General features: G+C 58.8%; 1 protein-coding gene across 3 annotated transcripts; it reads left to right on the top strand.

Moving 5' to 3' along the window:
- On the top strand, nt 1-27,612 carry Lrrc4b (leucine rich repeat containing 4B). 3 transcript variants are annotated; one of them, XM_063253182.1, is made up of 3 exons: nt 1-141; nt 11,670-12,001; nt 25,229-27,612. In XM_063253182.1, exons 2-3 carry the CDS (start codon nt 11,705-11,707, stop codon nt 27,080-27,082), a joined length of 2,151 nt encoding a protein of 716 aa, XP_063109252.1. In that variant the 5' UTR covers nt 1-141; nt 11,670-11,704; the 3' UTR covers nt 27,083-27,612. The 3 variants fall into 3 exon arrangements, with proteins under 3 accessions (XP_063109252.1, XP_063109253.1, XP_063109251.1); XM_063253183.1 differs by lacking the exon at nt 1-141 and adding an exon at nt 358-380; XM_063253181.1 differs by lacking the exon at nt 1-141 and adding an exon at nt 10,135-10,271.
- The last annotated feature ends 366 nt before the right edge of the window (nt 27,613-27,978 follow it).

Here is a 27,978-nt window from a genome sequence, read left to right as displayed (position 1 = left end):
TCGGGACGGGGGTGACAGGGACCGGCGGCCGCTGCCCCGCCCCCCGCGCTCCCCGCAGCGCCCTGCATCCCATCCCGCGCCCCAGTGGGGGGGTCCCCCCCGCAGGGCATGCGGCGCCCCGGACGGAGCCCCCTCCCCGCGGTGAGTAGCAGCCGGCGTGGGGTGGGGTGGGGGCTTCTGGTATGGGGGGACAGTGGTCTCGGGCCGCCTCGGAACGGCGGGGGGGGACAGCAGAGGACAGTGGGCGGGGCCTGACGGGGAGCCGAGGCTGTGGGGGAAGCGGCGGGGTAGGGGCGCTGGGCCGGAGTTGTGCGTCGGGGTCGCCCCGGCTGGGGCGTCTGGGGGTCGCTGCGCACCCCGCCGAGGATGGAGATGATGAGGTGCGTTGGGCGCGGGTCTAGACCCCCCCCTGGGGCGGGAGTCCGGCCCCCCCGCTGCCCCTCTCACCCTCCACACCGCGGCTGTTGGGGGGGCGCATGCCAGCGATGGGGAGGGGGAGAGGCGGGCACGGGGTTTCCTTGGTGACCGCGCCTGGCAGGAGCGGTTGCCGTGGCAACCGGGTAGAACCGGGGAGTTTGGGAAGTGAAAATGGGAAAGACGGAGGGGGTGACCGGGGAGTGAGACAACCCCCTCCCCAATCACTAGCCGGGCTCTCTCCGGGTTACCCGTCCCCTCCGGGTGGGCAGCGAAACCCCCGCCCCCGCTGCCTCTCCCCAGGACCCCTTACTCGGCCTGCTCGGCTCGGGCTTCAGGGCTGGTCCTCGCACACGTGCCGCTCTGGGACCCCCGCCTCTCCCGCCTGCCTGGGCCTCTCTTCCTGGGACCTCCCCACCCCCACCTGCTGGCTCCCCGCTGCTTCCCCGTCCTCGCACCTGTTCTCCCCGCTTTCTCCCTGCTCATTTCCCCTCGGGCCCTCTGCCCTCCTGGCACCGGCTCGAGGCCTCTTCTTCCCGGGACCCCTTCCGTGGCCTCCTTGCGCACAGGCCGCTGTCCCTGTCGCCTGGCCCGAGGCTCTCACGGTCCTGGGACCCCTCCCTGGAACGGCTTCCCGGACCCTGTCTCCTTCCAAGTCCCCGTCCATCTTCTGGCCTGGTCCCAGGCCCGGGCTTTGGCCAGGTGCACCCTGCCTCCCCGGCTCTGCCAGGCTCCTCAGGCCGGAGGACCTGCGGGGTCCCCAGCCCCAGCTCCACACGCCCCCAGCCAGCTCGCACCCTTCTGCTCCCCTCCGGGCACTCCCACCTGGCTCTGCTGGGGTGCCCTGGCCGGTAGCTTTCTGGGAGGAGTTAGGGGTTCCCCTGGGGACGTCCAGCTGGGGGGGGGAGGGCACAGGAGCTCGAGGTCGCCCTAGACCCCCTCCCTGTCCCTCCCCAGCTGGGAGCTGCAGCCGCGCCTCCCTCCGCAGCGCCCCATTGCTATGCGCCTCACATCCCCTCTGGCCGCGCAGCCGCCAGACAGGAACTCGGGCTCCCCTGGCAGCTGGGAGTCGCCAAGTCGGTTCCCTCCTGGTCCAGGCAGCCGGCAGCATCTTCACCCCTCTAAAACTGTCCCCTCATCCCACCCCTACCCCAGGACCCCGACAGGATCAGCACCGCCCTCCTCAGCATCCTGGGCCTCTGCTGCATCCTGCTGCCCTGCGTCCAGGCTCCACTCCCCCCCACCCCCGTCCTCTCATTGTCCACTTTCGCCTACCTAAGGAAGGGGCAGAGCAGAGCTGCAGGGACAGGAGGAAAAGGGTGGGAGCCAGCGAGAGGCAAAGCAGGTGTGAGAGGGGACGCAGCCCCCCAGCATGCACACACAGTTAGGGTGCAGCCAGTTAGCGTGGGGCTGGCGCACAGTTACTCATTCCCAAAAGAGAGGGAGAGTGGGGACAGGGACACAGGGAGCCCTGAAGCCCAGGAGGCTGGATGGACCTGCCCCTGTGGGAACCTCAACCCCTTGCCATCCCGGACCCAGGAGACCCCCACATGGGCACAGGGGTGGGAGCAGGCTGAGCCCCGGTGCGTGCGTGCGTACACACGGTCACTCCAAAGCAGGCCCAGGTGTGGCACCCACAGACCAGGTGACAGAGGCCGAGAGAGGCGGGGGCAGTCCCAGACCAGGAGTCAGGAATGCAGGCCCCCCCACTGTGTCCCCTCCACCCCGGAGACCGGAGAGGACAAAGGCAAGGCCCTCACACAGGCACCATCGCCTCGTGGCTTCACAGAGACACAAAGCAGGGGCACAGAGGCGGTCTGCGTGTCACCGATACAGCCGCACAGATGTGCACACACCCAGCGCACACGGGCACGCACACATGTGCACCCCAGACCTGCGCCCGGGCAGGGCATCACATGCGCTCGAAAGGGCCCCAGCAGTGGCCCAGGATGCTGCCCAGGGATCCCCTGAGATCTGCTAGCTGCCCCAGAGGACAGCAGGGTGAGACCTCAGTTTCAGGGGGCCCGTGTGGCAAGGTGGTACCCGAGCCCTGATGCCCCATTCTGTGCCCTGCCAGGGTCGCTGCTGACCGGGGCCCGAATCCCAGCCCCACAGAGTACCCTGCGTTCCTGCTGCCAGAAGCTCTCATGTCCCCCCACCCACTGTCACTGCCTGTTTCCCTCCCTGGCCCTGGCCCTGTCACCTGCACCCACTTCTGAGACTCCTTCCTGTCCCCATCTCTCGGTCTCCCTGGGGCTGACTCTGGGCCCTACCGGACACCTGACCACCACTTGCCACCCTGCCTTCCCCACCCTGGGCCACTGGTCCTCACCTTTCAGCCTGCCTGTCCTCCGGACCCACTGCCAGTTCCCACTTCTCCAGACCTGGGGACCATGAGTGTCATTACACACACACACACACACACACACACACACACACACACACACACACGACTTTCAACTCTGTTTGCGGCCGACATTTTTTTAATAGCAGTTTCACATGAAACTCCATGAAATTCTCTGCTCCTTTGAAATTGCCTGGCCACTTGGGTCACAGGGGCTGTGCCCAGCGGTCCCGCCCTGCCTCAGCCTCCACGATTCCTCACCACCCGCCCGTCCTTCACACCTCTGGGCAGCTCAGTCAGCTGAGTTTCCCCCCCTGCTGCTTTCTCTCCCCTCGCCTCAGCCTCAGCCGCTGGCTGGCTCAAGTTTTGCGCTGTCACTCTCTCTGGTCTCATCCCCCGGGTTCCTTTGCCAGGGGCTCTCTCTGTCCCTCCTGGCCTCCATCCTTCTGCCCTATCTCAGAGCCTCGCTGGCCTGGGCCACTCCCCCCACACTCTTGTGCCAGCACAGAGGCAGGGCCAGTCCCCCCTATACTGGGAGCAAGGGACAGCTAGGCTGTTCCAGAGGACACAGAGCATGGTCCCAGCAGCCAGCTGCAGCCAGCGGGCCAGGGCTTCTGGCCAGCAGGTGGTTTCACTGTGCCCCACCTCCAGGGCTGGTGTCCCCTTCTAATATGGCCCTGCGGAGGACAGACAGATGGCAACACTTCCTCCACTGTCCTCGCTGAGGTCGGGGCCCTGTCTTTGTTCCTCCCTGGCAGGGTGCAGGGCGGCTCAACACCACTGACCTCAGGACCCTTGGTCCCTTTCCCTCCTGGCCCCAAGTGGCTTTGCCAGACAGGGTGTCGGTCGAGTCTGAGAGGCGGGATGCCCCTTGTTGCCTGGAAACCCACTCCTGCCTGTTGTCATGGCAGGCGGAGAGGGAGGGCCACACAGGCCTGTAGATAGCTGCTGAGGGCCTAGCAGTCAGCAGCAGGCACCATCTCGGGAGATCCTGCCTCCCCCCGCCCTGGGATGCCGAGAGGAGAGAGTGGGGAGCACTGTCCTGTGGCCTTGGGTCTGGGTGGAGGGCTGAGCACAGTGCGCAGCTGAGACGGGAAGTGGGGACAACGGCCACCCCCAGGGCCACCCGTCCCCTGGGGCCTCAGCCTGCCTAGAAGCTGACTCTCACTGCCACAACTCGCAGGTGCCCAAGAGGTGGGGTGCCCTCCTCTCGCCTAGGATCTCCCCTCCAGTGCAAGAGGGGAAAGCAGTACAGTGGCCCACACGTGCTGGGAGGCTGCCGTGAGCTGGCCCCAGGCCAAGCACTTCGTGTGAATCTGTTCCACTCATTCTTGTAAAAACCCCTCCAAGGAAGATGCCATCTTCAGCTCTGAGGTGACATTTAGGGAAACTGAGGCCCAGAGACACACTGTGCTGGGACACCAGGCCCTTCCGGTGGAAACCAGAATGTCAGTAACAGCAGCTGGGTCGTGCACAAGCAGAGGCTCTGGGGGCCAAGGCAAGAGGATCTCAAGGCTGAGCGCAGCCTGAGCGGCTTAGCAAGCCTCAAAGTAAAGGACACAAAGGCTGGAGACGTACCCCCAAGAGAAGGGCCTGGCAATCCCAGCGCCGCAAAGCGAACATGACGGGCTCAGAAGGTTGCAGGTGCTTGTGTTTGCTTTATTTTGTTTTGGTTTTTTTTTTTGGTATTTTTTTTAAAAACAGGGTTTTGCTGTGTAGCTCAGGGTGGCCTCAAACTCAAAGTGATCTTCCTGCCTCAGCCTCCTGAGTGCTGGAACTAGACCCGTGCTAGTCTTGGAGTTTTTCAAAGGCTTTATATGTAAATGGGGGGGTAGGGACGGGGATTGGGGAAGGACCCACTGCCTGGGTCTTCTCTGACCGTGCTGGTGTGACCTCTGCTGAAATGAACGCTGGCGTTCGGTCCAGGGGTGGACTTAGAAAAGGGGGCTACAGTGAGAAGCCATCCTGGAGGGTCTGGTGCCGTGCATGCTGTCTTGCATCCCTGCCACACTGGGCATCACTCACTTCCCAGACCGCAGGCTGGAGCCTGGTGGGTCGGGCCGTGGGAGGGACAGAGTTTGCACCCACTCCCCACCACCTCCTAGGACTGTGTGGGGTGAGGGGGAGAAGAGAGGCTCTCGTCATGACCCCCCAGGGACACAGCCCTGCGCCACGCCAGGGTGGAGCCAGGAGCCGCTCAGGGACGCACAGTGGTCCCTGTCACCAGTGTCAGCCTCTGCATTCTGAGTCCCAGCCACAGACCTGGATCTGCATTGCTTTGGGGCTTTGATCTTTGATAGTCAGGCCAGATCCCAAGGCCTTTGCACTGACCTCCGTCACCAGCGCTCTCTTCACTTTGAGACAGGATCTTTGTAAAAGTCTCTAAGTTGCCCAGGAATTTGTGATCCTCCTGTCTCAGCCTCCCAGGGTGCTGTGAATCTGCACCTTAAGAGGACTCCAAGGTGACCTGGACAGACTCAAGTCAGATGCACTGTGCCTGTTCCATCACTCATGACAATTTAAGTGTTCCCCACCCCTACCTCCGTTTACAGGGCAGCAGACCGCAGCAGCCCCTCCTGCAAGGGAGAGCAGCTCAGAGTCACCTCCTGTGCCCCTCGGGCTATGGCCAAGGCCCAGGGCGGATCCTGGCTCTGTCCCAGAAGTGTCACAGTAGGGTACAAGCTCCTGTGGCCCTGACATAAATGGCCTCCAGGCCGGCAGGTTCACACTCACAGAGTTGGCCTGGGTGGAGGCGCCCATGGGTACTGAACCTCACCAGGCTTGGGGGGGCCTTGTGCAAAGTGGGAAGCCTGTGACCCCCAGCGTGGAGGCAGGGGGGTCATGGTCAGTTCAAGGCCAGCTTGAGGTACATAATGAGGGCTTGTGTCCAGAAATAAATAAAGGGACCACGTGTTTCCCACCCATGATCCCCTGGGAGCCCCTCGAGGCAGCCGGGTCACTGAGCAGAAGGAGCCCAGCTCAGGACGCAAGCAGAGGCCTCTGCACACAGGGCAGGGCGGGATGGGACGGCCACATTGCAGTTAGCTCAGAACCACACTGCCTGTTGCCGTAGCCACTGTAGCCACCTGTGGCCACTGCTGAGAATTACAAACACGGTGCCTGAGGCCAAGCTGTGCCAGGTAGCGGTGCCTTAGATCCTAAGGTCCCCCCATCGCCGCTGGACACTGTAGTCACCCTCGTGCAGCCCACACGTTGCCCACAAGCCTTGTCCTGTTACATCTGGTATCTTTATTATCGTTTTTTTTTTTTTTTTTTCTTTTTGAAAAGGGGTCTTGCTATGTAGCCCAGACTGGCCTCTAACTTGTGATCCTCCTGCCTCAGCCTCCTGAGTGCTAGGATCACAGGTGTGCACCACCAGGCCCAGCTTGGGTCTCAACTCTCAGGTGGCCTCCTGTGAACTTCCCTCCCTGGCTGGGATGGCCTGTTCTAGGCCCACCATGTGGTCCACCTTCCCCTCTGGGGCAGTGACCAATCCCTGATCAGTCAGAGACTCAATGGGCTCCTGAAATCAGGTGCCCTGGAAGACTGTGGCCCAGAGCAGCTCCTTCTGCCACCCTGAAGGCCTCACAGAAGCTCTGGCCACTGAGCTGGCCCTGGGGTGTGGCAGGGAGCAACTGGACAAACTCCACATCCCCAGTAACTCACGGCCAATGGGGAGCTAGTGGGGTCCTGGCTGGTCTCTCGGGGCTGTGAATGGCTTTATTTTTTTGTTTGTTTATTTGTGTTTGTTTTTTTCTTTTTTGAGACAGCGTCTCACTATGCAATTTAGGCTGGCTCTGAGCTCACTTTGTAGCCCAGGCTGGTCTCAAACTCGCAGTGATCCTCCTGCCTCAGCCTCCTGAGTGCTGGGATTACAGACATGCATCATCACACCTGGATTTATTATTTTTTTAAACAAGTTGCCACTATGTAGCCCAAGTTGGCCTGGAACTCAGGGGCAATCCTCCTGCCTCAGCCTCCCAAGAGCTGGGTTTACAAGCATGTGCCTCAAGTGCCTGGCTTGGGTCCCTTTACTGTGAACATACTCCGGACCTCTGGAAGCACTGAGAGACACATGTGGGAAGCTAGCTCATGCTTCCAGGGCCCACTGCCCTCCCCTGCCACTCGGTCTTCCCTTTCCCTTCGAGGCTTCCTGAGAACAAAGCGCTCCTGAGCCCCGGCCAGAAGCCTCCCCACCCTCCAGGCGCAGGCTGGACTTGTGTCGTGGGCTCCCCTGGTGTAGTGCAGTCCGGTAGGGCAGGCGTAGGGTGGGTGGGAAGGTCCTGTGCAGCTCTGCTGTCCCTCTCCTTCTCCGCCCCACCTCCTGAACTTGCCCCGAAAGTGAGCTCCACCGACAGCAGTGCTTCCTGCCCTCCTTTCCACCTCCCCCACCTCCCTGGGGCCCTGAGTTTCCCATCTGCCATCTGCCCGAATCCTCTCGGGCACCATGCCCGACATCTCCAGAGCTCGGACTGAGGAGAAGCGCTGGGCTGGGGGGAGCCCCGGCTGCCCGGGATGTCTTGTCCTCTGCTGCGCTCTGTATGTTCCTGGCCCCCTGCGCCTCTGTCCCTGTCCTCCCCTGGGCCTTCTGCGCCAGCTCCTCCGTCCACTCTGTGCTGTGCAGGGCAAGTGCTGGCCTCAGATCTCCAGTAAGCCAAGCCCTGTCCCTCGGGCTGCCCGGCCCGGCCAGCATCCCCAGCCCTGGGACCTGCAGCCCAGCATGGAGCCACCCTCCCAGGGCCACAGGGAGCCTCGGTGGCCAGAGCAGTGGGCCAGACCTGGCCAGGGTATTGGCAGAGGTGGCCCCTGTATGTTGGGGACCCAGGCAGCTGTTGCTTCTCCTGCCCAGGGCTCCCCTGGCTCCCCTGCAAGACTGCGGGGCATCAATGGGCCCCTTCCTCGCTCTGCTGGCCTTGGACAGAGGCTGAGCGTCAGCTCTGTCCATGGTGTGGGCCTGGCTCACTAGGAGGACACCAGAGTGGGTCCACCAACAGCACCAGGACTTGGGGAGCGTGTGCCCACAGCCCCAGATTGGGGCCTGCCCAGGCACCCCAGGAGTCCCTGGCTCAGGTGTCGGGACTGGGCCCCATCTAGTACATGGGCCTCAGCCAGCTAGAGGCACTGGGGTATGCGTGGAGGCCTGGGGCACAGGTGGCCCCCAAAGGCAGAACCGGGTACCTCTGCCAGGCAGGCTCTGGGGAGGGGAAGGCTGAGGCTGGTGGCCCTGTGATGCGAGCAGTGGGGAGGACAGTGTGAGAGGGACTATGGTGGACTGTGGGGCACAGGGATGGGAGGCCAGGGGACATCTGTCCAGCCTGTCACCCAGCGGTGAGCACAGCCCCACCCTCAGAGCTTCCATTCAAGGTTACAGACACAAAAGAGAGCAGAGGACAGGAAGTGTTATGAGAAAAATGAAGCAAAGTGGGTCTGGGGGGATAGGGTTGCGCTGATGGGGGAGTCAACAGTGTCACTGAGAGTGACCGCACAGCCAAGGCCTGACAGAGGCAGGGGGTGCACTGGGAACAGCTTGGGAAGAGCTGGGAAGCAGTGAGAGAGCAGGTGCCAAGGCCCTGGGGCCAATGCACAGCCCTTCCTGGGAAGGCCTGAGGGGCATCGGTGGGCAGGGGACAAAGCCAGAAATGGGCGGTGGGAGCCTGGAAGTCTTCACCTTTCCCCCACATAAGTGGGGTATGTAGGAGGCTACAGAACAAAGGGACAGGGCCCCTCTGGCTACCTGCAGGGGACAGGGAGGGGGTGGTAGGAGTGGGAGACCATTGCAGAGGGGCCTGGGGACCTGCTCATCCAGGCTGGGAGCTGGGTTGGGAGCCAGAACCTTCTGCGGAGCATCAGACTCTGACCCTCGAGGTGAGACTTTCCTCACCCTCACCTCAGCCCAGAGACTGAGGTCAGAAAGCGGCTATCCTTGGCCCTAGGCCTCACCGAATCAGGGTCCCCTGCTAGTGCCATTCACCTTCAGTGGCCCACAGGTGTGCTGGCTTTTCAGCCTGCTGGGTGGCAGAGGCAGGGCACTCACCAGTAGTGAGGGCATTCTAAGTATTTCCCAGGTGGAGGGAGGGATGGAGGGACGGATGGGTGGGTGGGTGGATGGATGGGCAGGGGGAGGAAAGGAGGGGTGGAGGGGGGATAGAAGGAAGGGATGAAAGAAGGATACATGGAGCGAGGGAAGGCTAAGTGGATAGACGGAAGTGTGGGTAGAGGGTGGAGGGAGGCAGATGAATGATGGATGAATACGGAGGGATACAGGGATGGAGGGATGGAAGGACAGAGGGATGGACAGACACAGGGATGGAGGGATGGACAGACACAGGGATGGATGGAAGAAGGGGGGATGGATACAGGAACGGAGGAATGGAGGGGAGGATAGATGAGGGATGTGTGGATGGATACAGGGATGGGAGGATGGAAGGACAGAGGAAGGGAGGGAAGGATGGATGCAGGGATGGACAGATAAATCGAGTGAGTGATGGTGGCCGCCCTGCCTGTCCTACAGAAGCGGTGGGAGTCCAGGGGGCCCGGTGTCGGCTGCGGCCGAGGTCCGGAGGGCGGCGGGGCCGCAGGTTTCTGCACCGGATGAGTAGGGGCTGAGCCACCCCCAGGACGGGGTGCCGGTGCCCTGGGTGCCCGGGCGGGGTCGGGGTACATGCCGCGCACTGCAGCCGGAGTCTGGGGGCGCCTGGGCGCGGAGGGGCCGCGAGGGCCGCTGCTGGCCGGCGGCGCGGGGTCAGCGCGGCTCCGCAGCCCGGAGGGAGGCGCGGGCTGGTGGGAGCCGCCGGGCTGCCAGGCTGGGCACAGCCCGCACCCCCTTCCCGGGAAGTCCGGCCGCCTCCTCCTCCGCTTCCCCCGACCTCCCCGCTGCCCAGAAGCAACGGGTTAATTAGATAACGGAGCCTTTGATTAGCGGGGGAGGGGCGGCGGGCGGAGGCGCTGCCCGCGGGGAGGGGGAGGGGCGGCGGCGCGGCGCGCTCTGCACCGCCGTGTGACTGGAAATCGTAATCGCGAGCAAGGAGAGGACGGCGGCGGCGGGCGGGCGGGCGGGCGGGGAGACCGGGCCGAGGGCCGGACGGGACGGACGCACGGACGGAGGGACGCACGGACAGACGGACGGACGGACGGACGGACGGACGCAGGCGCTGACCGCCGAGCCCGTGATGATCGGCGAGTCGGAGGGCGCGCGGCCGCGGGGGGCCAAGGAGAGCGGGGGCCCGGAGGTCCCCAGGGCCGCGAGGCAGTGAGGGGCTGCGGGGCGCAGGCGGGCGCGGAGGTCGGAGAGGCCGGCGGGCCGAGCGGACTGCGGCAGGCCGGGGCGGGCGCCGGGGCGGGCAGGGCGACGGGCCGGGGGGGGGCGCGGGGAGACCCGGGAGCCCTGCGCCCCCCCCCCAGCAGCCCTCCCCGGGAAGCCCTGGGAACCGGGCGCAGGGCCCTGCGCGGCCTGGGCATGTGGAGGGGGGGCCCGGGGCGCAGAGAGACGCCGAGCGGCAGCAGAGCCACCTGGGTGAGTGTCCCCGGCCGGCGGGGGGCAGGACGGGACGGGGAGGCGGGGGCGGGCGCTCCCTCACCTCGCACCGCGGCTGCGGCCGGGTCCCCGCCGGAGCCGGGAGGTGGCGCGGGACGCGGGCCAGCGCCGAGCGGAACCGGCCTCGTTCGGTTCGGGAACAAAGACCAGGGACGCGGACACAGGCGCAGGCGCTCGGCAGCCCCGGGGAGCGCGGTCGCGTCCCTCTGTCCGTCTGGCCCCGGCCCTCGCACGGCAGACACTCGGACGCCGCCTCGCGCGTTTTTATCTGGGTTAAACGATGTCCCTGCACCCGTGCGGCGGGCGGGAGGCGCAGGCGTCCGCGTGGCCCGTGACCCCCACCGCCCCCGGGAGCAGCCAGGAGGAGCCCGGGCCTCGTCCCCGCAGGGGCCTCCGTTCCCCCGCTATAAACCAGGAGCCCTGACCTCTTCCCAGGCTCCCCGCGAGGCCGAGGGGACAGGCGGGCGCTTGGTGCATCGCGAGGGCTTGGATCGCTTTCTGTCCCCGCGAGCCCCCTCCCCTTCCCCGGCCCTCTGCAAAGGGGAAGCGCAGCCCCGACTTCCCGAGGACCCGAAGCCCCCTCCGAGCCCAAGGCGCAGGGTCTCCCAGCCCCACCCCCGCCCCATTAACGCCCCCAGCGCCATCCTGCGGCAGCAGCTGGCGCAGGGCCTGCCAGGCTGGCTTCACCCAAAGCACCTGCAGTCTTGGGGCACAGGAGGGTGCGGGGGGCCTCGCAGAGCTGTCGGCACCCCAGACCCCAGGCTCCTGCCCCGCCCTGCCTCCACCTCGGCAGTTACTTCCCACACCCTCTGCTCCACGCCTGGCACCTGCTGGGTCCCTGGGTTCCCGTGGGACCCCTTCCATGCTGGGCCAGGCCGGGTGGGTGGCGTCAGAGTGGGAAAGGCAGGGCCTGGGGAGAGGACGAGGGTTGGGAGTCCTGGTGAGAGAGAAGGTGGGAGGCTGGGCTCTGCCCCCTTCCCGGGACCCAGGTGGCCGATATTGGTCCCCATCCTGTCCCCCATCCTCTCCCTGCCTCTGCTGCCTGGGCTTCACTCAGGCCCTGCCTGTGTCTGCCTTTCTGGACTCAGACAAAGGCCTGTGCTTCCAGCCTGGCTGGGTCCCCCATTATCTGCCAGGTAACCTGGGCCAAGAATGTCCTCTTGCCCGGCCTCAGTGGTCCCCTCTGCACAGTGGGCACAAAGCCTCCAGCACCTGGAAAGGACCAGGTGGGAGCAGGGTGGCCCCTCTCTCTGCCATGTCCCTTTGTCTTTCCCGCTGCCCCTGTGGTCTCCAGTACCGGGCAGGGTGGTGGCAGCAGCCACCGGTGCCTGTGGGGTCCCCACCCCCAACTGAGCATCTCCCCGTCCTCTTTCACAGCCCCCCAGCCTCCACGTGGAGCATGAATATTGAGGATGGCGCGTGCCCACGGCTGCCCGTGCCCCCCACTGCTGCCCAGTAGGATGTCCTGGCCCCACGGGGCATTGCTCCTCCTGTGGCTTTTCTCCCCCCCTCTGGGGGCCGGTGGGGGCGGCGTGGCCGTCACAGCAGCTGCAGGAGGGGGCTCCCCGCCGGCCACCTCCTGCCCTGCCGCCTGCTCCTGCAGCAACCAGGCCAGCCGGGTGATCTGTACACGGAGAGACCTGGCCGAGGTTCCCGCCAGCATCCCGGTCAACACACGCTACCTGAACCTGCAGGAGAACGGCATCCAGGTGAGTGCACAGTCAGCATGCGGGGCCAGGCCTGTCCTGGGCTGGGGTGGGGAGCAGGGGACATGCGGTCACCGGAGCTGCCTTCGGTCCTCCTGGGTGCCTGGGACAGGTGTCCTCGGCTGGCGAACCTCTGTGGCCACCCATGAGGGTTCCCCTCCATGGGGCCCTCCACACAGACCCTGTGGCCACAACCCTGGAGCTCTGAACCCCAGCTTTTTGGTCTGGAAGATCAGGGTGGGAAGGCCCCGAGAGCCACAGGGCTGGGCACTGCTGTGCATGGTTTGTGGTGGGTGCCGCTCAAGTTCGTAGGTCTCCTGGGGTGAGCAGCAGCTGTGGCCATGGTGGGATGATCGTGAGTGTGATGGTGCTGGGCAGGAGGGTTCCAGGAGCTGCCCAGAGCTGGGCGGGCGGGAGCTGCAAGGTCTCAGCCCCGCTCTCCTGTGCCTCAAGGTGGAGTGGCCAGGCCCAGGGGACATCCATGCACCCTTGGCCTCTGGAGACCCAGAGCCTCTGCCTGGCTTCCAAAATCAGGTCCTGGAAAAGAACCTGGGAAACGCTGTTCCCGTGTCACTGAGGACCTTGCGGTCCACGCTTATCCACCATTGCCCACCCGCCCCACCCCTTCCTTCATTTAAGGGGCTCCATGCTGAGCCTGGTTTTAGATGGGAACAGTGCATCGGGGAGGGAGGACCTGTGGGTCCAGGCCAGAGCACTGTCCTCAGCAGAGCCTGCAGAGCCCTCTGTGGGCCCTGCAGATGGTCCAGGACCATGGGCACAACCCGTGTGTCACACACATCATGAAGCGGCTGCCAGAGGGGGCGTCACTGAAAGAGCAGAGGGGAGCAGAGCTCTGAGTACCAGTCCAGCACAGGGATGTGCACCTGTGACCCCAGCACTCAGGAGGCTGAGGCAGGAGGATTGCTGAGACAGACCCTGTCTCAAAACAAGACAAAATACCCTTCCCCAGAGCCACCACCCAGATATACACAACCACTGCTTCCATACATTTTGTTTTAATGTTCTGGCTCCTTCCTGTGCTTATGTAAATACATTTTTAATTATTTATTGCAGAGTGAATACAAATTAATAGAGAAAAACTAGAAACCACATCTAAGTACAAATACAGAGAAAAAAAATCCAGCTACAGGTTCCCAGCCCCAGGTGACCCACGCATGTCCACGCTAGGTTCAGGCTGGCAGGCACTGTTTGTTCTTTTGGAGACAAAAGTGTCACTTCTGTAGCACAAGCTGGCTTCAAATTTGCATCGATCCCCCTGCTTCAGCCTCCCAAGTGCTGGGATTACAGGCATACACCACCACGCCCAGCTTGTTTGCTTCTTTTTTTTAAAGGAAAAATGGAATCACCTTCTCTTATACTGGTCCCAGACTGTTTTTTGGCAATTGGTAGCATCCATGAACACTTTTACCCAGCATCAAACAGTCTTCTCTGGTGTTTTTCGTGACTGCCTAGTACGCCTGTGTATGCACGTTCTGTCTTTCAACTTCTTTCTTTCTAAAGTTAGGACACCCATGCAGACGAATACTATGCAGCCATAAATTGAGCCATAGAGAATAATTGGTCCCTTTGCTGTTCCAAGATGGTGTTGGTTGTTGATGTTGTCTGGTGCTAGGGATTGGACCCAGGGTCTTCCCACCAAACCACATCCCCAGCCCTGTTTAGTTTTTTTATTCTGAGACAAGATTGTACTAAATTCCTAAGTAATCCAGGTTGGATTCAAACAAGCGATCTCTTGCCTCAGCCTCAAAGAGCTCTCGGATTTCAGGTGCACACCACCACATCCAGCTGTTCAGGTTTTTCGTAAGCAGGAGCAGAGGACAACCTATCTTCCCAGCACTCCAGTTCTGTCCCTGGGATAGATTCCTAGAAGCAGACTTGCTCCATCACGGGGAGAAGGCCCTAACACCCGCATATGCCCGTAGGCCCTGCGTCCAAGCATCCCTAGATCCAGGCTGAACTCTGGAGCTTTGGGAGCCACCCATGTGGCCCAGTTACCTCTTTCACCTGGCTCCCCACCCACCTCATGGGACAGGGACATTAAACCATTCCCAGCCACGCCTGTCATCCCAGCACTTGGGAGGCTGAGGCAGGAGGATCGCTGTGAGGTCAAGGCCAGCCTGGATTACATGGTGAGACCCTGGCTCAAAATTAGCATCAAAACTATTCTGAGTCATGTGTGCAGTGCCCAGTAGATGCACAGTGACACTATCAGGATAGAGAGGGGCTCAGAGGGGCTCAGGCCTGGCAGATGCCCAGGACCTATGGGCGGAGCCCCCATCACTGCACCCACAGCCCCCTGCCTAGGCACAGAGTGGGCAGCAAGGAGCATGCAGTGTGAGCCGGGCTGCTGGGGCACCCGTGACGCCGCTGGCTCTGTCTTGAATACTGTCATTCACCCAGGGTGAATAAGCCTGGCCAGAACTTAGGGGTCCCGGTTAGGAATGGGACCTTGGGCACTTTGGAGGAGAAGGAAAGTTGTGGCACTCAGAGCCAGAGGACTTCTTAAACTCTCACCAGTGGACCTGGTCTAGTGGCTCAAACCTGTCATCCCAGCAATCAAGGAGGCTGAGGAAGGAGGATCACCAGTTCAAGCCCAACCTGGGCAACTTGGTGACTTAGTGAGACCCTGCCTCAGAATAAAAACCAAAAAATGGCTGAGGTGGGGCGGTGTGTAAGACTGAGCAGAAAGACCCTGTGTTCAAGGCCCCGTGTCGCTTGGCCCCCATTTGTTTGCAAACAGGTGGAGGGGGAGCGGTGTAACCCTGGGGCCCTGCATGATCTGGGGAGCAAGGAGCAAGCGGGCTAAACGCTCTTCCTCAGGTGGGCAGGGCCGTCCTCAGACTCCTCCCGGTCAGCCTTAGCTCCGCCCACAGCCCACGCCCCCCTCCTGCGGCGCTGACGCCTCTGCAGCTTGGCTGCTTGCTTTGCTCAGGTGGATTTCAGTTTGCCTCGTCGGCGGAGTGGTGTGGGGCGCTCTGTCTGCCTCGCGGTTCTCCTGTGGCCTAAGAATGTTTTTGAGACAAAATCCGACTGTGTAGCCCAGGCTGGCCTCGAACTCACGGCAGTCCTCCTGCCTTAGGCTCCCAAGTGCTGGGATTACACACGTGGGCCAGCACACCAGGCTTTAATAGTAGTTTTAAAAAGAGCAGAGCACACCCAGGAATGTTACCGGGGCTCGCTGTAGCATTAGGGAGGATATTTATCTTCCCCCCACCCCCACCCCCACCCTCACCCCACCCCTGCCCCATCCTTTTCTCACTACTGAGATCAAACCAAAGCCTGGTGCTGGTCTACATTCTCAGCACCCTGACCCCCACTTCTTTTTCTTTTGACGGGCTCTATGTAACTCAGGCTGTCCTTGAACTCACTGTGTAGCCCAGGCTGGCCTCGAACTCACGGCAGTCCTCCTGCCTCAGCCTCCCAAGCGCTGGGAACACAGGCATGGGCCACTGCCACGCCCAGCCTGCTAATTTATTTTTTCTGCTTTCTTTATTCTCTACATTTTCTTCTGTGAGACAGAACCTTTAATGCTTCTTTGTAATCAGGCAATTAAAAACATAGTACAAAAGAGGGCCCTTGGGATTCTTTCAAGGCCCCGGGAGGACAAAGAAGTGCGCTGTGGGCTGCCTGCCCCAAGCAGGCTGGGATCCCTCCCATGCCCCAGGCTCCTCTGTTCCCACAGGGAGGGTGGCGGCTCTGGGTGACTTGTCGGAGGCCACCCAGTGAGTGGGGGCGCTGGGGGCAGGGACGAGGCCCCGCAGGTCCCGGGGCACAGGACCGGCCAGCGCTGCTGGAAAGGGCTGCGAGGTCTCCCAGCAGGTGCGATCCCCTCCCCCTGCAGCTCGGCCAAAGCCCTTTGGGGAGAAACAGGGGCAGGTGAGGTGGGGATCTTTGAGGTCAGCAGGGCAGAAACACAGCGCTGAGCCGCCCGCTCCAGCTGCCAGGACTCCTGACCCTCTGTGGCCACTCTGCTTGCCTCCAGGTCTGTGTCTTGTCCTCCGCCATGAGCTCCAGGCACCTGGTCACCTCTCTGAGCCTCACTGTCCTCCCCTGTCAGATGAGACCCTGATGTTTGGCCATCACAGCACATAACACAGTCAGAAAAGCACGGGTGACAGAAAAGCCAGATCCACAGGTCGTCACAGAGAGAGCAGCCCTGTAGACCCCAAGTCAGGCAGAGTGGCAGCCTCCTGTCACCCCAGCACTCCAGGAGGCTGAGGTAGGAGGATGCCAAATCCAAGGCCAGCCTGGGCACCTTACTGGGGCCCTGTCTCAAAATGCAAGATGAATCAAAGGGCTGAGGATGGAGTTTCTGCTCTAAGGCCCTGGACTGAACCTCCACTACTGCCCAAAAACCCCAGAAGCCTCAGCCAGGTCAAGAAGGAATATAAAAGCCCCAAGAAGTGCCCCATGCCCTTCAGCCACCCCCTTCTCCACAGTGAAGGATGTCACTACTGTGGAAGGATGACATAAACGGGCTTGTGGTGTTGTCTTTTTCATTGTTGTATACTATGCCTTTGTGGAGGTTGCTAGGTTGTATCTATCCATGTCCCATGAGCGGATGCCCAATTCCAGAGTCATCCTGTACCTGGTGGGAGTCTTGCCCTGCATCCAGTGGATGAAGTAGGGGCCTGGATATTATAGACCAGGGGTCCAAGGCAAAGTGGCTTGGGAAAGGGCTACATGCCATCTACCCCTCCGAGGCCCTGGAGCATGTGTGCTCCTGCCAACCTCATTCCTGTGACTGAGCAGAGGTCCCAGGACACACGCACCTGCCCTCCCACCTGCTGCCCTGCTGCTCCTGCCTTAGGGTCCCTGGTGTTTTTCTGCGTGTTTGTTTGTTCTTGAGACAGGGTCTCACTATGTATCTCAAGCTGGCCTTGAACTCACAGCCACCCTTCTGCCTCAGCCTCCTGAGTGCTGGAATCACAGGTGCTTGCCACCATACACAAACCTGTCAGCCACTGTTAGGGAGGCACAGGGCCACGTCCGGCCTCTGGTTCCGGGCTGACCATGTAGAAGTGGCCTGTGTCCTCCTGCCTCAGCCTCCCAGAGTGCTGGGATGTCAGGCCTGCCTCTTCTCCCCACTTCACAGATGAGAAACTGAGGCACAGAAGCAGGGCTCTGATACCATAACGCAACCCATCCAGGCAACCCTGTGTCTTCAGCCCAATATGGTCCCCTTGCAGAGCACACCCTGGCCCCCTGCCCCCACTCTTCCCTGGGCTAGTGACAGATTCTACGCTCCCAGCTCACTGCCTGCAGAGCGCCCTCTGCTGGGTGTGCTCGGCCCGACGCCTCCTGGGGCTGCACCTGCACCTCCTCCGGGCTTGAGCGCTTCAGGCCCCCAGGCTCTGTCCTCCCCAATGAGGGACCAGGTGGCCCCCGCCCCACCCTGCCTTTCCCTCCCGCTCCAGACCAGCCCCTCCTTGTCCATCTGCTCTACCCAGCTTGGTCCATGTTCATTTATTGAGCATCTACTGTGTGCACTGCACAACTCAGCCAGGGGAAATGCAGACCCTGCCCTTCCGCTCTGGGTGCAGAATAGGCAAGCAAATACCTAGGTCAAAAACCTCCACCTGGGGCCAGACCCTCACCCAGGACAGGGCCACTCCAGGGGCTGATGGCTGGAAAGGGAGGAGTTGGAGCAAGGAGGTGAGGCAAGAAGGCCAGAGGAGGCCTGAGTGGCTCAGTGCGCAACTCGGGCACCCGTGCCAGTCATACCCTGGCCATCAGGGACGTCCCTGTTGAAGAGGAAAGCACAAGTCCCTTCCCTCAAGACAAGGAAGAAATATGAGAAGTCATCATAAAAACAGCAGGCGAGAAAAAGAACCACATTTTTAAATTTTGAATATAAAATATTAAGGTAAAATAAAACCTCAATGAGCTTACTAAACTTTTGAGACCAGTTCATTACATTTAAAATGTATAAAAACAATTTATCTTAATAGTGTTAAGATGAGCAATTCACTTCATCGTTTTCCTACCACAGTTAAATTTTTAATAAAGACCCGTGACAGTTTATTTTCTTAAAAGCCCTGACAAAACACAGCAAGATGTCTTCCCTTCTGGTAGCAGTTACCCATCTCTATTGAGAGGCCACATCTTGAGATAAAAGATAAAAGAGAGGGAAAAGCCCCCCTCCGGTGGGGCTGGGAGGAAGCCACAGAGGTGGTCACACTTCTCGGGCCAAGATGGCACACGCCTGTGATCCCAGCATTGAAGACAGAGGCTGAGGCAGGAGGATCACCACGCATCCCAGACCAACTGGACTATACAGCCAGACCCTGTCTCAGAAAACAAAGATCCCAGACCCTGCCCAGCAGCCTGTCCTGCCCTGTACCCTGGCCACGTGATCCCCACCCAGATCTGGGGTGTTTCAGCTGCACTGTGGCCAGGTAGCCCCAGCCCCAGGCTACACACTGCCACTTTGCCCCCAGGGTTGGGTCTCTCCTGTGTACAGCTGGATCCCCAGAGTCCAGCGTGACACCTGCCATACATTAACTCTCAGAACCCCCATCCAGATGCATGTGCATGGCAGCACACACCTGTCATCCCAGGACTCTGGGAGGCTGAGACAGGAGAAGTCCAAGTTTCAGCCCAGCCTGGGCAACTCAGTGAGATCCTATTTCAAAATTTGAAACAAGGGGCTAGGGATTTAGCTCAGCGGCATAAACACCTGCCTTGCAAGCAGGTGGTCACGAGTTCGATCCCCGGTACCAATAAAAAATAAAAACATAAATTTGAAACAAAAATATGTAAAAAGTTGCGAGTGTAACTGAAGAAGCCCTGGGTTCAAATTCCAGCACAACCCCAAACTAGCAGAGTCCACTGCTCTGCGGCTTAGAGCATAGGGGACTTCACAGGCAGCCCAGCCTCGGGGTCTAGGCTGCCAAACATGGCAGAGAGCCCCACGTCCAGACTCAGGAGAAACAGGCTTTGAGCCCTGCAGCTGTGAGACTGAGAAAATAACTTTACCTCTCTAAACTTGGGTTTGCTCAGAGGTAAACTGTCAAGCACAGGGCGGGTCCAGGAGTGTAGCCCATAACTTCCTGCAGATCCTGACCTTGAACTATAACTACCTGCTACACAGTAGTCACTTTACTGAGCACAGCTCCAGTCTTGGAGATTGAATCCAGGGCCTTTGTACGAAGCACTTTTTATTTTTTATTTGGATAGGATCTTCCAAGTCACTACATTGCCCAATTCGAATTCAAATGCACAATCCGGATGCCTTAGCCTCCCAGCGTCCTGGGATCACAAATGTCCACCACCAGCTCCAACAGCTGGAGATGGGATCAGCTTTGTATCCCCTGGGAAGAGAAGAGAGGAATCCACTGGTTTTAGATGTGTGCATTAAATGTTAACGCTAGTTATGAAAACAAGAGGAAACATAAATCCTAAACATTACAAAGGGGAAATAAATTCAGAAGAAATTCAATCACATGAAAGGTGACAGGAGAGAGAAAGAATAGGGTACAAAAATAAGGACAAAAACAGCACAAAATAATACTGGAGTAATAATGCTAAATATATTACTAACTACAATAAATGTAAATTGGTTAAAGTTCCACTTAAAAGGCAGAGATTTTACAAGAAATTAAAAATTTTTTTAAAAAGGGCAAATGATAAAAGTAAAAATGATAGCAAACACTAGTCAAAAAAGAGCATGTTGTTTGTTTGTAGTACTAAGGATTGATCTCCAGGTCTTTGTCTTTCCTTTTTTAACAGTCGGGGTCTTGCTAAGTCACTAAATTGCTCAGACTGTTTAAATTTGCAATCCTCCTGCCTCTGCCTCCCAGAGTCCTGGGATTTATAGGTTTGCACCAGCACACCCACCCCAGTTTTGATGGATGGTAGCATTGCACGCACCACTGCAACTTCCTTTCATGGCTGGTGTGGAGAAGCAGGGAGCCAGAGAGGCTCCGAAGAGCCAGCAACACTGTAGAAAGGTCAGAGCACAGGAGGTTGAGGTCTGAACTCACGGCTGGCCTAGAACAAAGATGCCAGAGAGGAAAGGGGCAGCCTGGAGACAGGGCAAAAGAAATGGTGTTATCAGCTAGATTAACATGGTGACATGGACCAATGCCCTGAGAGAGAAGGCAGAGGCAGGTCAATGCTGGGGACCCCAGGGATGGCTGAGGGGGAGACTGGAGGCTAGGCTGGGGTGGGGGGTGCTATGGGCAGGGTGAGTGGGCCATGGGGACCGAGGGTGTGAGACCCACAGGTGCTGCCAGCAGCCCCACGGAGGCTGCAGCCAGGTTTTGGATGGGAGGTGGCTGGAGAGACGAGCACGGGACTCAGGAAGACGGGAGGAGTGGAATCAGGCGTAGTGCTGGCTGGGTGCAGGGCACATCCACACGTCAGCAAAGCCCAATGAGGGGTGCTTTCCTGCCGGTGCCTGGGCCAGCAGGCCATTGGTTTAAAATTTCTTAGTCCAGACACTACACCACCTTTTTCCCCAGGAGAGTAGCCCTGACCGGAAGCTCTGCTGCTACCGCCACTGAAACAGTAACCAGGCACCTGCTGTGTCAGCACCAGCACTGTAGGCACTACTGCTTCCAGGGCGGTGATAAAAGCCCACCTGTAAGAGCACTTCTAGCTGGGGGTAGTGCACACCTGTGATGCCCGCACAGGAGGCTGAGGCAGGAAGATCATTGTGAGTTCAAGGCCAGTTTTAGGCTACAAAGTGAGCTCAAGGCCAGCCTGAACTGCATAGCAAGATCCTGTCTCAAAAAAAGACAAGAAAAATTTTAAATACAATAAATAGGTACATAAAAGATTTCCCCCATCACTGCCAAGTCAATGTCCCAAAACAGGAACAGCCCTGGGCCAGAATTCCACACTACCAAATTGTGATTCGAAACGTGTTTCATAAAATTGGAAAATGAGCACACTATAGTATTAATGGGAAATACAGGACTCAGGAGAGTGCATTATCAAAACTTTGTAAAAAAAATTTTAAAGATAATTAAAATTATACACATAGAATAAAAGATTAGAAGGATATATACCAAATAGTTAGCATAGGTTCACTCTAAGTAAATCTATCACACACTCAGGGAAGCTGAGGCAGAAGGATTGCAAATTTAAACCCAGCCTGGGCAAGAGCAAGACCCTGTCCCAAACATAAAATAAACCAAAATAAAATAAAAATTTTAAAAACGGCTGGGATGTAGCTCAGTGTAAAGGCCCAGTATCAAAAAACCAAAATTAATGTATCTTGGCTGGTTTTTCCTTTCTTACAACTTTTCCCTAAAATGACAACATGAGTTTTATAGGTGGAAGAGAAAGGCCTGTGACGGCCTGTTTACTGGTCACAGGAGACTCCACGCCCTCCTCCTCGGTTACTGTGTCTGGGAGGGGCTCCCACCTATCTGCCGCGGATGTGCTCAGCACTTTCCGCTCATTCGGGTCTCTTCTGCCAGTGCCCCTGCAAAGTGCTCACGGGTCTCAAAATTTTAAGAACCCCAATAAAAGCCAGGCATGATGGCGCCCTCCTGTAATCCCAGCACTCGGGAGGCTGAGGCAGGAGGACCGTTGCAAGTTCAAGACCAGCCTAGGCTACAAAGTGAGCTCAAGGCCAGGCTGAACTGTGTAGTGAGACCCTGTCAAAAAAAGACAAAAAAGACACACACAAAAAACTCCTTCCACCCTAAGAACCGAGGCGTCTTAGTCATGTTCTTGCCACAGAACACCCGATACCTGCAACTTAAAGGAAGGGAAGTTAATTTTGGCTCAAATTTTCAGTCTATAATTAGCTGGATAGCGGGGCGGAGGGATCCGGGAAGGAAGAGCTGCTGGTCTGGTGGAGGCCAGGAAGCAGGAAGCAGAGAGAAGGGAGGAGCTGGGGAGCAGACGAACCTGGGCAGTCAACTCAGGCCTGTAACCCGGTCACCCTCCAAAGGGCCAGCGCAGGAGGCTTTGGGGGAACGCCCTGGACAGAAACCATAACGCCAGGGCCTCTTCTTGAGCTGGCACTGGGTTCAGTGCCCTGGGAAACGATGATGGGCCTCAGTCCTGGTGGAGAAGGACACACGGGATGGGCCTGGGCAGAACAAGCGCTTAGATGCCTTCTTGCAGGAGCTGGGTTCCACGCCTAGCACAGAGGAGGCTGGAGGGAAGGGGAAGGGGACAGATGGAGGGAAGAGAAGGAGAAAAGGATAGAGAAGGAGCCCCAAGAGGCAGAATCCGGAAGGGGCCATTCTTTCAAAGTCATTTCTCAGGGTCACAGTGAGCAAGCCTGAGCTGTGGGTGCTGCAGGCACCCCTGTGGCAGAGGCCTAGATCCCTTCCTGCCTTCCAGGGCCTGGTCCTGGTGGGTGAGGCAGAAGCCAGCACATAGCTTGGCACAGGGGAACCCAGAGTGGGAGTCCCTGACAGCCCTGGGGCAGGCAGATGGGTTAATGACCCTCCTCCTGCAAGCAACCCCACAGGTGGGTGTGAAAGGGAGGGGGAGCAAACCAGAAAAAGAAGTAGGTAAGTCAGTCCCGGAAGCAGGAACCGCAGGTGCAAAGGCCCCAGGACAGGAAGTTTGCTGTGTCGGGGGACCTGCGGCACAGAGGACTGGATGCATGTGGAGAAGTAGGAAAAGCCAGGTTACCCCAGGTGCTGAGGGACGGAGGGCACGGACAGCATCTTCTTAGATGTCACTGTGAGCATTACCTCAGTGTAAGGCACAGTGGAGTGCAGAAACCCCAGCATAACCCTGTACTTCCACGGCGTGAGCATTAAGTGCGTTATGTCCAGGAGCACATCTGGCCCAGGCCCATGAACTGCGCATGTCCGGAAAAGACTGCGCACGCGTGTAAAACGCCGACACCTCTGTGTGAAAAGAGAACAGATACTCCTATGCTTTCATCTTAACTACGTGGTGAAAGAATAACATTTTGGAGATGCTGGGATACATAAATATATCATCCAAGTTACTTCCAGTATGCATCAATTCTTTTAAAACAATAAAAATTGATTTCACCTGTTTGAGTTTCTAAACAATATGGATCTAGGAAAATGCTGAGCTGCACCTGTGGTTCGCATGGAGCATCTAATTGGGCAGCGCTGACATAAGTGGTGCCCGTTATTATTCCGTGGTCACGACTGTGCCAAGAATATCACTGTCCTTAGGCTGGCTGCCCCTCAGGTAGTCGGTTTTGTTATTCAAGATTTCTGGGGTTTTGTTTTTATTCCTGTGTATTATAAAAGTAACAAAAGCAAAAAAAAAAAAAAAAAAAATGTCCGTAATCCCCAACAGCTGGAGAACAGCTTGGAGGATTTCCTTCCTGCTTGCTTGCTTGCTGTTTTTTGTATTTTGTTTGTTTGTTTGCTTTCACAATCTAGACAGACACCTAATTTTTAGTTTTATGAAATTGTGATTACTGAGGATGCTGTTTGGTGTTTTCCATTTCCCCGTAATATTACACATGAACATCCGTGTCACTAATAAGGCTTCGACCACACGACCCGTGGCTGTGTGACCTTTCCGTGGTCACTCGCTCCACCCACTAAAGATGGTCACCAAGATTAGGGACTAGGAGCTGGGACTCTGGGACCAGGCGGCCTGTGTCTCATCCCACATCTATTCCCTCTGTGCGAACTTGGAGAGTGACTGAACTTCTGTGTCTAATTCACCCCCAGCCCGCGGGGCACTCCCGGGCCTGGGGGCTCTGGCAGCACACACATATTCACAGTACATAACACATTCACCATGGTGAAGCGACACATGTAGATACGGCTTCTCAGTCCTCTTTATTTAGTCTTCCTCTCCCCTCACTCACCTCTCACCCCTCCTCTAGATCCCTTCCTGGCTACAAAAGTGCTCTCTCCCTATCTCATCTTTTCTTTTGCTCTTTAAATTATTTGTGCCTTGGGCTCCTCCTGTAAGAGCAACCATGTTAGATTTAACCTTGTGTCCAATCCATTTCACTTAGCATTAGGTCTCAAGATGCATCCATTTACCGATAAAGTGACTCAGACCCATCCTTTGGGGCAGAGTAGTACTCCATTGTGTATACGTGCCATATGTCGTCATTATCTGCTCATCTGTGATAAACATAAAGGACTTTGCTAAGAATTGGCTACTGTGCATTGACAGCATGTGTATTATAACACCTGTGGGTCTTATACTAACCCTGATTGAGTGTGGAAATATTTCTACAGTGAAGTATTTCAACAGTCACATGACTGGATGATAAAAGCTGTAAACAGCCTCATAGGAGTTCTGATCAAGTATTGCTACTATTTAGTATCAGTGTTATGAAAAATCTGATTTTCAGGGCTGACCAAATTTGGGACTGCAGGTACTGAAGACACGTTTGTAATGGTACTGATTTTACAGGGCAGTTAGGAGTATTCAATGAGTTATCACTTCAAAATCGTTTAAAACAGTATCTGGAACCAAACAGGTACTAATGGATTTAGCTGCTGGTATTATTATTCTTTGTCCTTTTTTAAAATATAGATAGAATTTACATATAAAATGCCCCCATTTTAAGCATATAGTTGGCAAGTTTTGACAGCTCCATTCACCCATGCAACCACCACCTCAATACACAAATTCCAGTCACCATCTCCCCTACGCCCCCTCCTATTCCTTCAAAAGCCCCCCACACACACACACACCGGAAACACCCGCTGGGAACATCTGGAGCGGGGGGGGCCTTACCCCCCTCCCCGCAGGGGCTCCCTCTGTCAGGTCCCCTTCCACACAGCACTCCCAGGGAGCCCCGAGGTGGGCGGCCCAGCGGCCCCTCCCTTCCCGCAGGCGGCTGTCCATTCCCCATTGGTGAACATTTGGGTGGCTTCCCTCTAGGCTGTGATGAACAGGACTTCTGTGAACACCCACGTGTCAGCTGTCCTGTTACTCTTGAGGACGCACCCAGGAAGGTGATGGCCAGTGTGTGGCAGCTCTAGTTGTTAGTTTGGTAGGGTTTTTTTTTTCCCCCTTTTCTTTTTTTGAGACAAGGTCTCCATAGACAGTGCAAGCCGGCTTTGAACTCACTATGTCATTACACTACCTTCAAACTCAAGATCCTTCTGCCTCAGCCTCCCAAGTGTTGGGAATGCAGGCACACATATGCTACCACTCCAAGTAAGCAGCTATCAGATTATTTTTTCCAAAGTAGCCATTCCATTCCAAGCTCCTGCCATCCCCCGTATCACACCCTGGCCACCATGACTGCCCGCCTTACTGACCCCTGTCCCCCTGCCCCAGGTGATCCGCACGGACACGTTCAAGCACCTGCGGCACCTGGAGATCCTGCAGCTGAGCAAGAACCTGGTACGCAAGATCGAGGTGGGCGCCTTCAATGGGCTGCCCAGCCTGAACACGCTGGAGCTCTTTGACAACCGGCTGACCACGGTGCCCACGCAGGCCTTCGAGTACCTGTCCAAGCTGCGGGAGCTCTGGCTCCGCAACAACCCCATCGAGAGCATCCCCTCCTACGCCTTCAACCGCGTGCCCTCGCTGCGCCGTCTCGACCTGGGCGAGCTCAAGCGGCTGGAGTACATCTCGGAGGCGGCCTTCGAGGGGCTGGTCAACCTGCGCTACCTCAACCTGGGCATGTGCAACCTCAAGGATATCCCCAACCTGACGGCCCTTGTGCGCCTGGAGGAGCTGGAGCTGTCGGGCAACCGGCTGGACCTGATCCGCCCGGGCTCCTTTCAGGGCCTCACCAGCCTGCGGAAGCTGTGGCTCATGCATGCGCAGGTGGCCACCATCGAGCGCAACGCCTTCGACGACCTCAAATCGCTGGAGGAGCTCAACCTGTCCCACAACAACCTGATGTCGCTGCCCCACGACCTCTTCACGCCTCTGCACCGCCTCGAGCGTGTGCACCTGAACCACAACCCTTGGCACTGCAACTGTGACGTCCTCTGGCTGAGCTGGTGGCTCAAGGAGACAGTGCCCAGCAACACCACCTGCTGTGCGCGCTGTCACGCGCCCGCGGGGCTCAAGGGCCGCTACATCGGTGAGCTCGACCAGTCGCATTTCACCTGCTACGCACCGGTCATTGTGGAGCCGCCCACGGACCTCAACGTCACTGAGGGCATGGCGGCCGAGCTCAAGTGCCGCACCGGCACCTCCATGACTTCGGTGAACTGGCTGACGCCTAACGGCACGCTCATGACGCACGGCTCGTACCGCGTGCGCATCTCCGTGTTGCACGACGGCACGCTCAACTTCACCAACGTCACCGTGCAGGACACCGGCCAGTACACGTGCATGGTGACGAACTCGGCCGGCAACACCACTGCCTCCGCCACGCTCAACGTCTCGGCCGTGGATCCTGTGGCAGCCGGGGGTGGCGGAGCCCCGGGGGGCGGTGCGGGCGGCGTCGTCACAGGGGGCAGCGGCGGTGGCGGCGGCTACACCTACTTCACCACGGTGACCGTGGAGACGCTGGAGACGCAGCCCGGTGAGGAGGCGCTGCAGCCGCGCGGGACAGAGAAGGAGCCCCCGGGGCCCACCACGGACGGCGCCTGGGGCGGGGGTCGGCCCGGTGACGCGGCGGGCCCGGCCTCGTCCTCCACCACGGCACCCGCGCCGCGCTCCTCCAGGCCCACAGAGAAGGCGTTCACGGTGCCCATCACGGACGTGACGGAGAACGCCCTCAAGGACCTGGACGACGTGATGAAGACCACCAAGATCATCATCGGCTGCTTTGTGGCCATCACGTTCATGGCCGCTGTGATGCTTGTGGCCTTCTACAAGCTGCGCAAGCAGCACCAGATGCACAAGCATCACGGGCCCACGCGCACCGTGGAGATCATCAATGTAGAGGACGAGCTGCCCGCCGCCTCAGCCGTGTCTGTGGCCGCCGCCGCCGCTGTGGCCGGAGGCGCGGGTGTGGGCGGCGACAGCCACCTGGCACTGCCGGCCCTGGAGCGCGACCACCTCAACCACCACCACTACGTGGCGGCCGCCTTCAAGGCGCACTACGGCGGCGGAGGCGCGGCGGGCGGCGGGGGCTGCGGGGGCAAAGGCCCGGCCGGCCTCAACTCCATCCACGAACCTCTGCTCTTCAAGAGCGGCTCCAAGGAGAACGTGCAAGAGACGCAGATCTGAGCCCAGAGGGCGTGCGTGTACGCGGGGCGCGGGCAGGGGACCCGCGGGGACAGAACGCGCTCCCGGCGGCGGCGGCGGAGGCGATGCCTCGTGGTCCCTGCCCGCCCCACGCGTGCCCAGGGACCCAGAGGGGACACGGGACCCGGGAGCAACAGCCGCGACCCGCGCCTCCCGCTGGCCCTCCCCACGCACCGACCCCGCCCCCCGGCCACTCGCCCGCCGCCTTCCAGGGGAGAGGAGCTTTTCCGAGGGGTGCCCTTTCCCCTCACATCCAACAGCCCTCCTTTTACGGTTCATTTTTTGCGGTCTGACGCCTGCCCCTCCCTCCCAAACCCTCGACCCTGAAAACCCCAGAGACACACGCGCGTCGTCGCCGGAGCCCTCATCCCCAGCCCTCGACCCCGGCTGTCCCCAGCGCCGCGCGCGCTACTCCCCCCTGACCTGCAGCTGGGGTGCCGGCGACCCCCGCACTCGGCTCCCCTTCCCCACAGACTCTTTTGATACTGAAGGGAGGTTTGCGTCAACGACTACCTGCTCTGTAATTACTTTAAAAAAAAAAAACATGAAAAAAAAATTTGTTTTGGGGGGGTCATGAAAACAGAAAGGATACAAAAACCAAAGTGGATGGGGTGGGGACAGAAGTGGGAGGATGCTGAAAGGCCCAAACCTCACAGGCCCCGCCCAGGGCCGCCCCCACCGAGGTTAGGCCACGTCCCTCACCCCAGGCTCCACCTCTTTCACTGCAGAGCCTTCTGGGTCTCCCCGTGCAGGCTCTTTCGTCCTCTTCCTGTCCAAGGTTGCCCTTTAGAGTTCAGTCCTAGAGATTCACATACATACACAATCCTGCACATCACAGCAATGCCAGGGGGCCCTGAGGGCTGCAAGTACCAGTCTGT

This window comes from Cavia porcellus, unplaced genomic scaffold (genome assembly GCF_034190915.1).
Source record: "Cavia porcellus strain 051 isolate PalLab524CR breed Dunkin Hartley unplaced genomic scaffold, mCavPor4.1 scaffold_7, whole genome shotgun sequence".
NCBI classification, from domain to species: Eukaryota; Metazoa; Chordata; class Mammalia; order Rodentia; family Caviidae; genus Cavia; species Cavia porcellus.
This window is presented reverse-complemented; position numbering and strand designations above follow the sequence as displayed.

Excerpts from the sequence above, each read along its gene's own strand:
- Lrrc4b (XM_063253182.1), top strand. The coding sequence starts at position 11,705 with ATGGCGCGTGCCCACGGCTGCCCGTGCCCCCCACTGCTGCCCAGTAGG. Across the intron at positions 12,002-25,228 it reads TGCAGGAGAACGGCATCCAG|GTGATCCGCACGGACACGTT; the intron begins GTGAGTGCACAG and ends CCCCTGCCCCAG.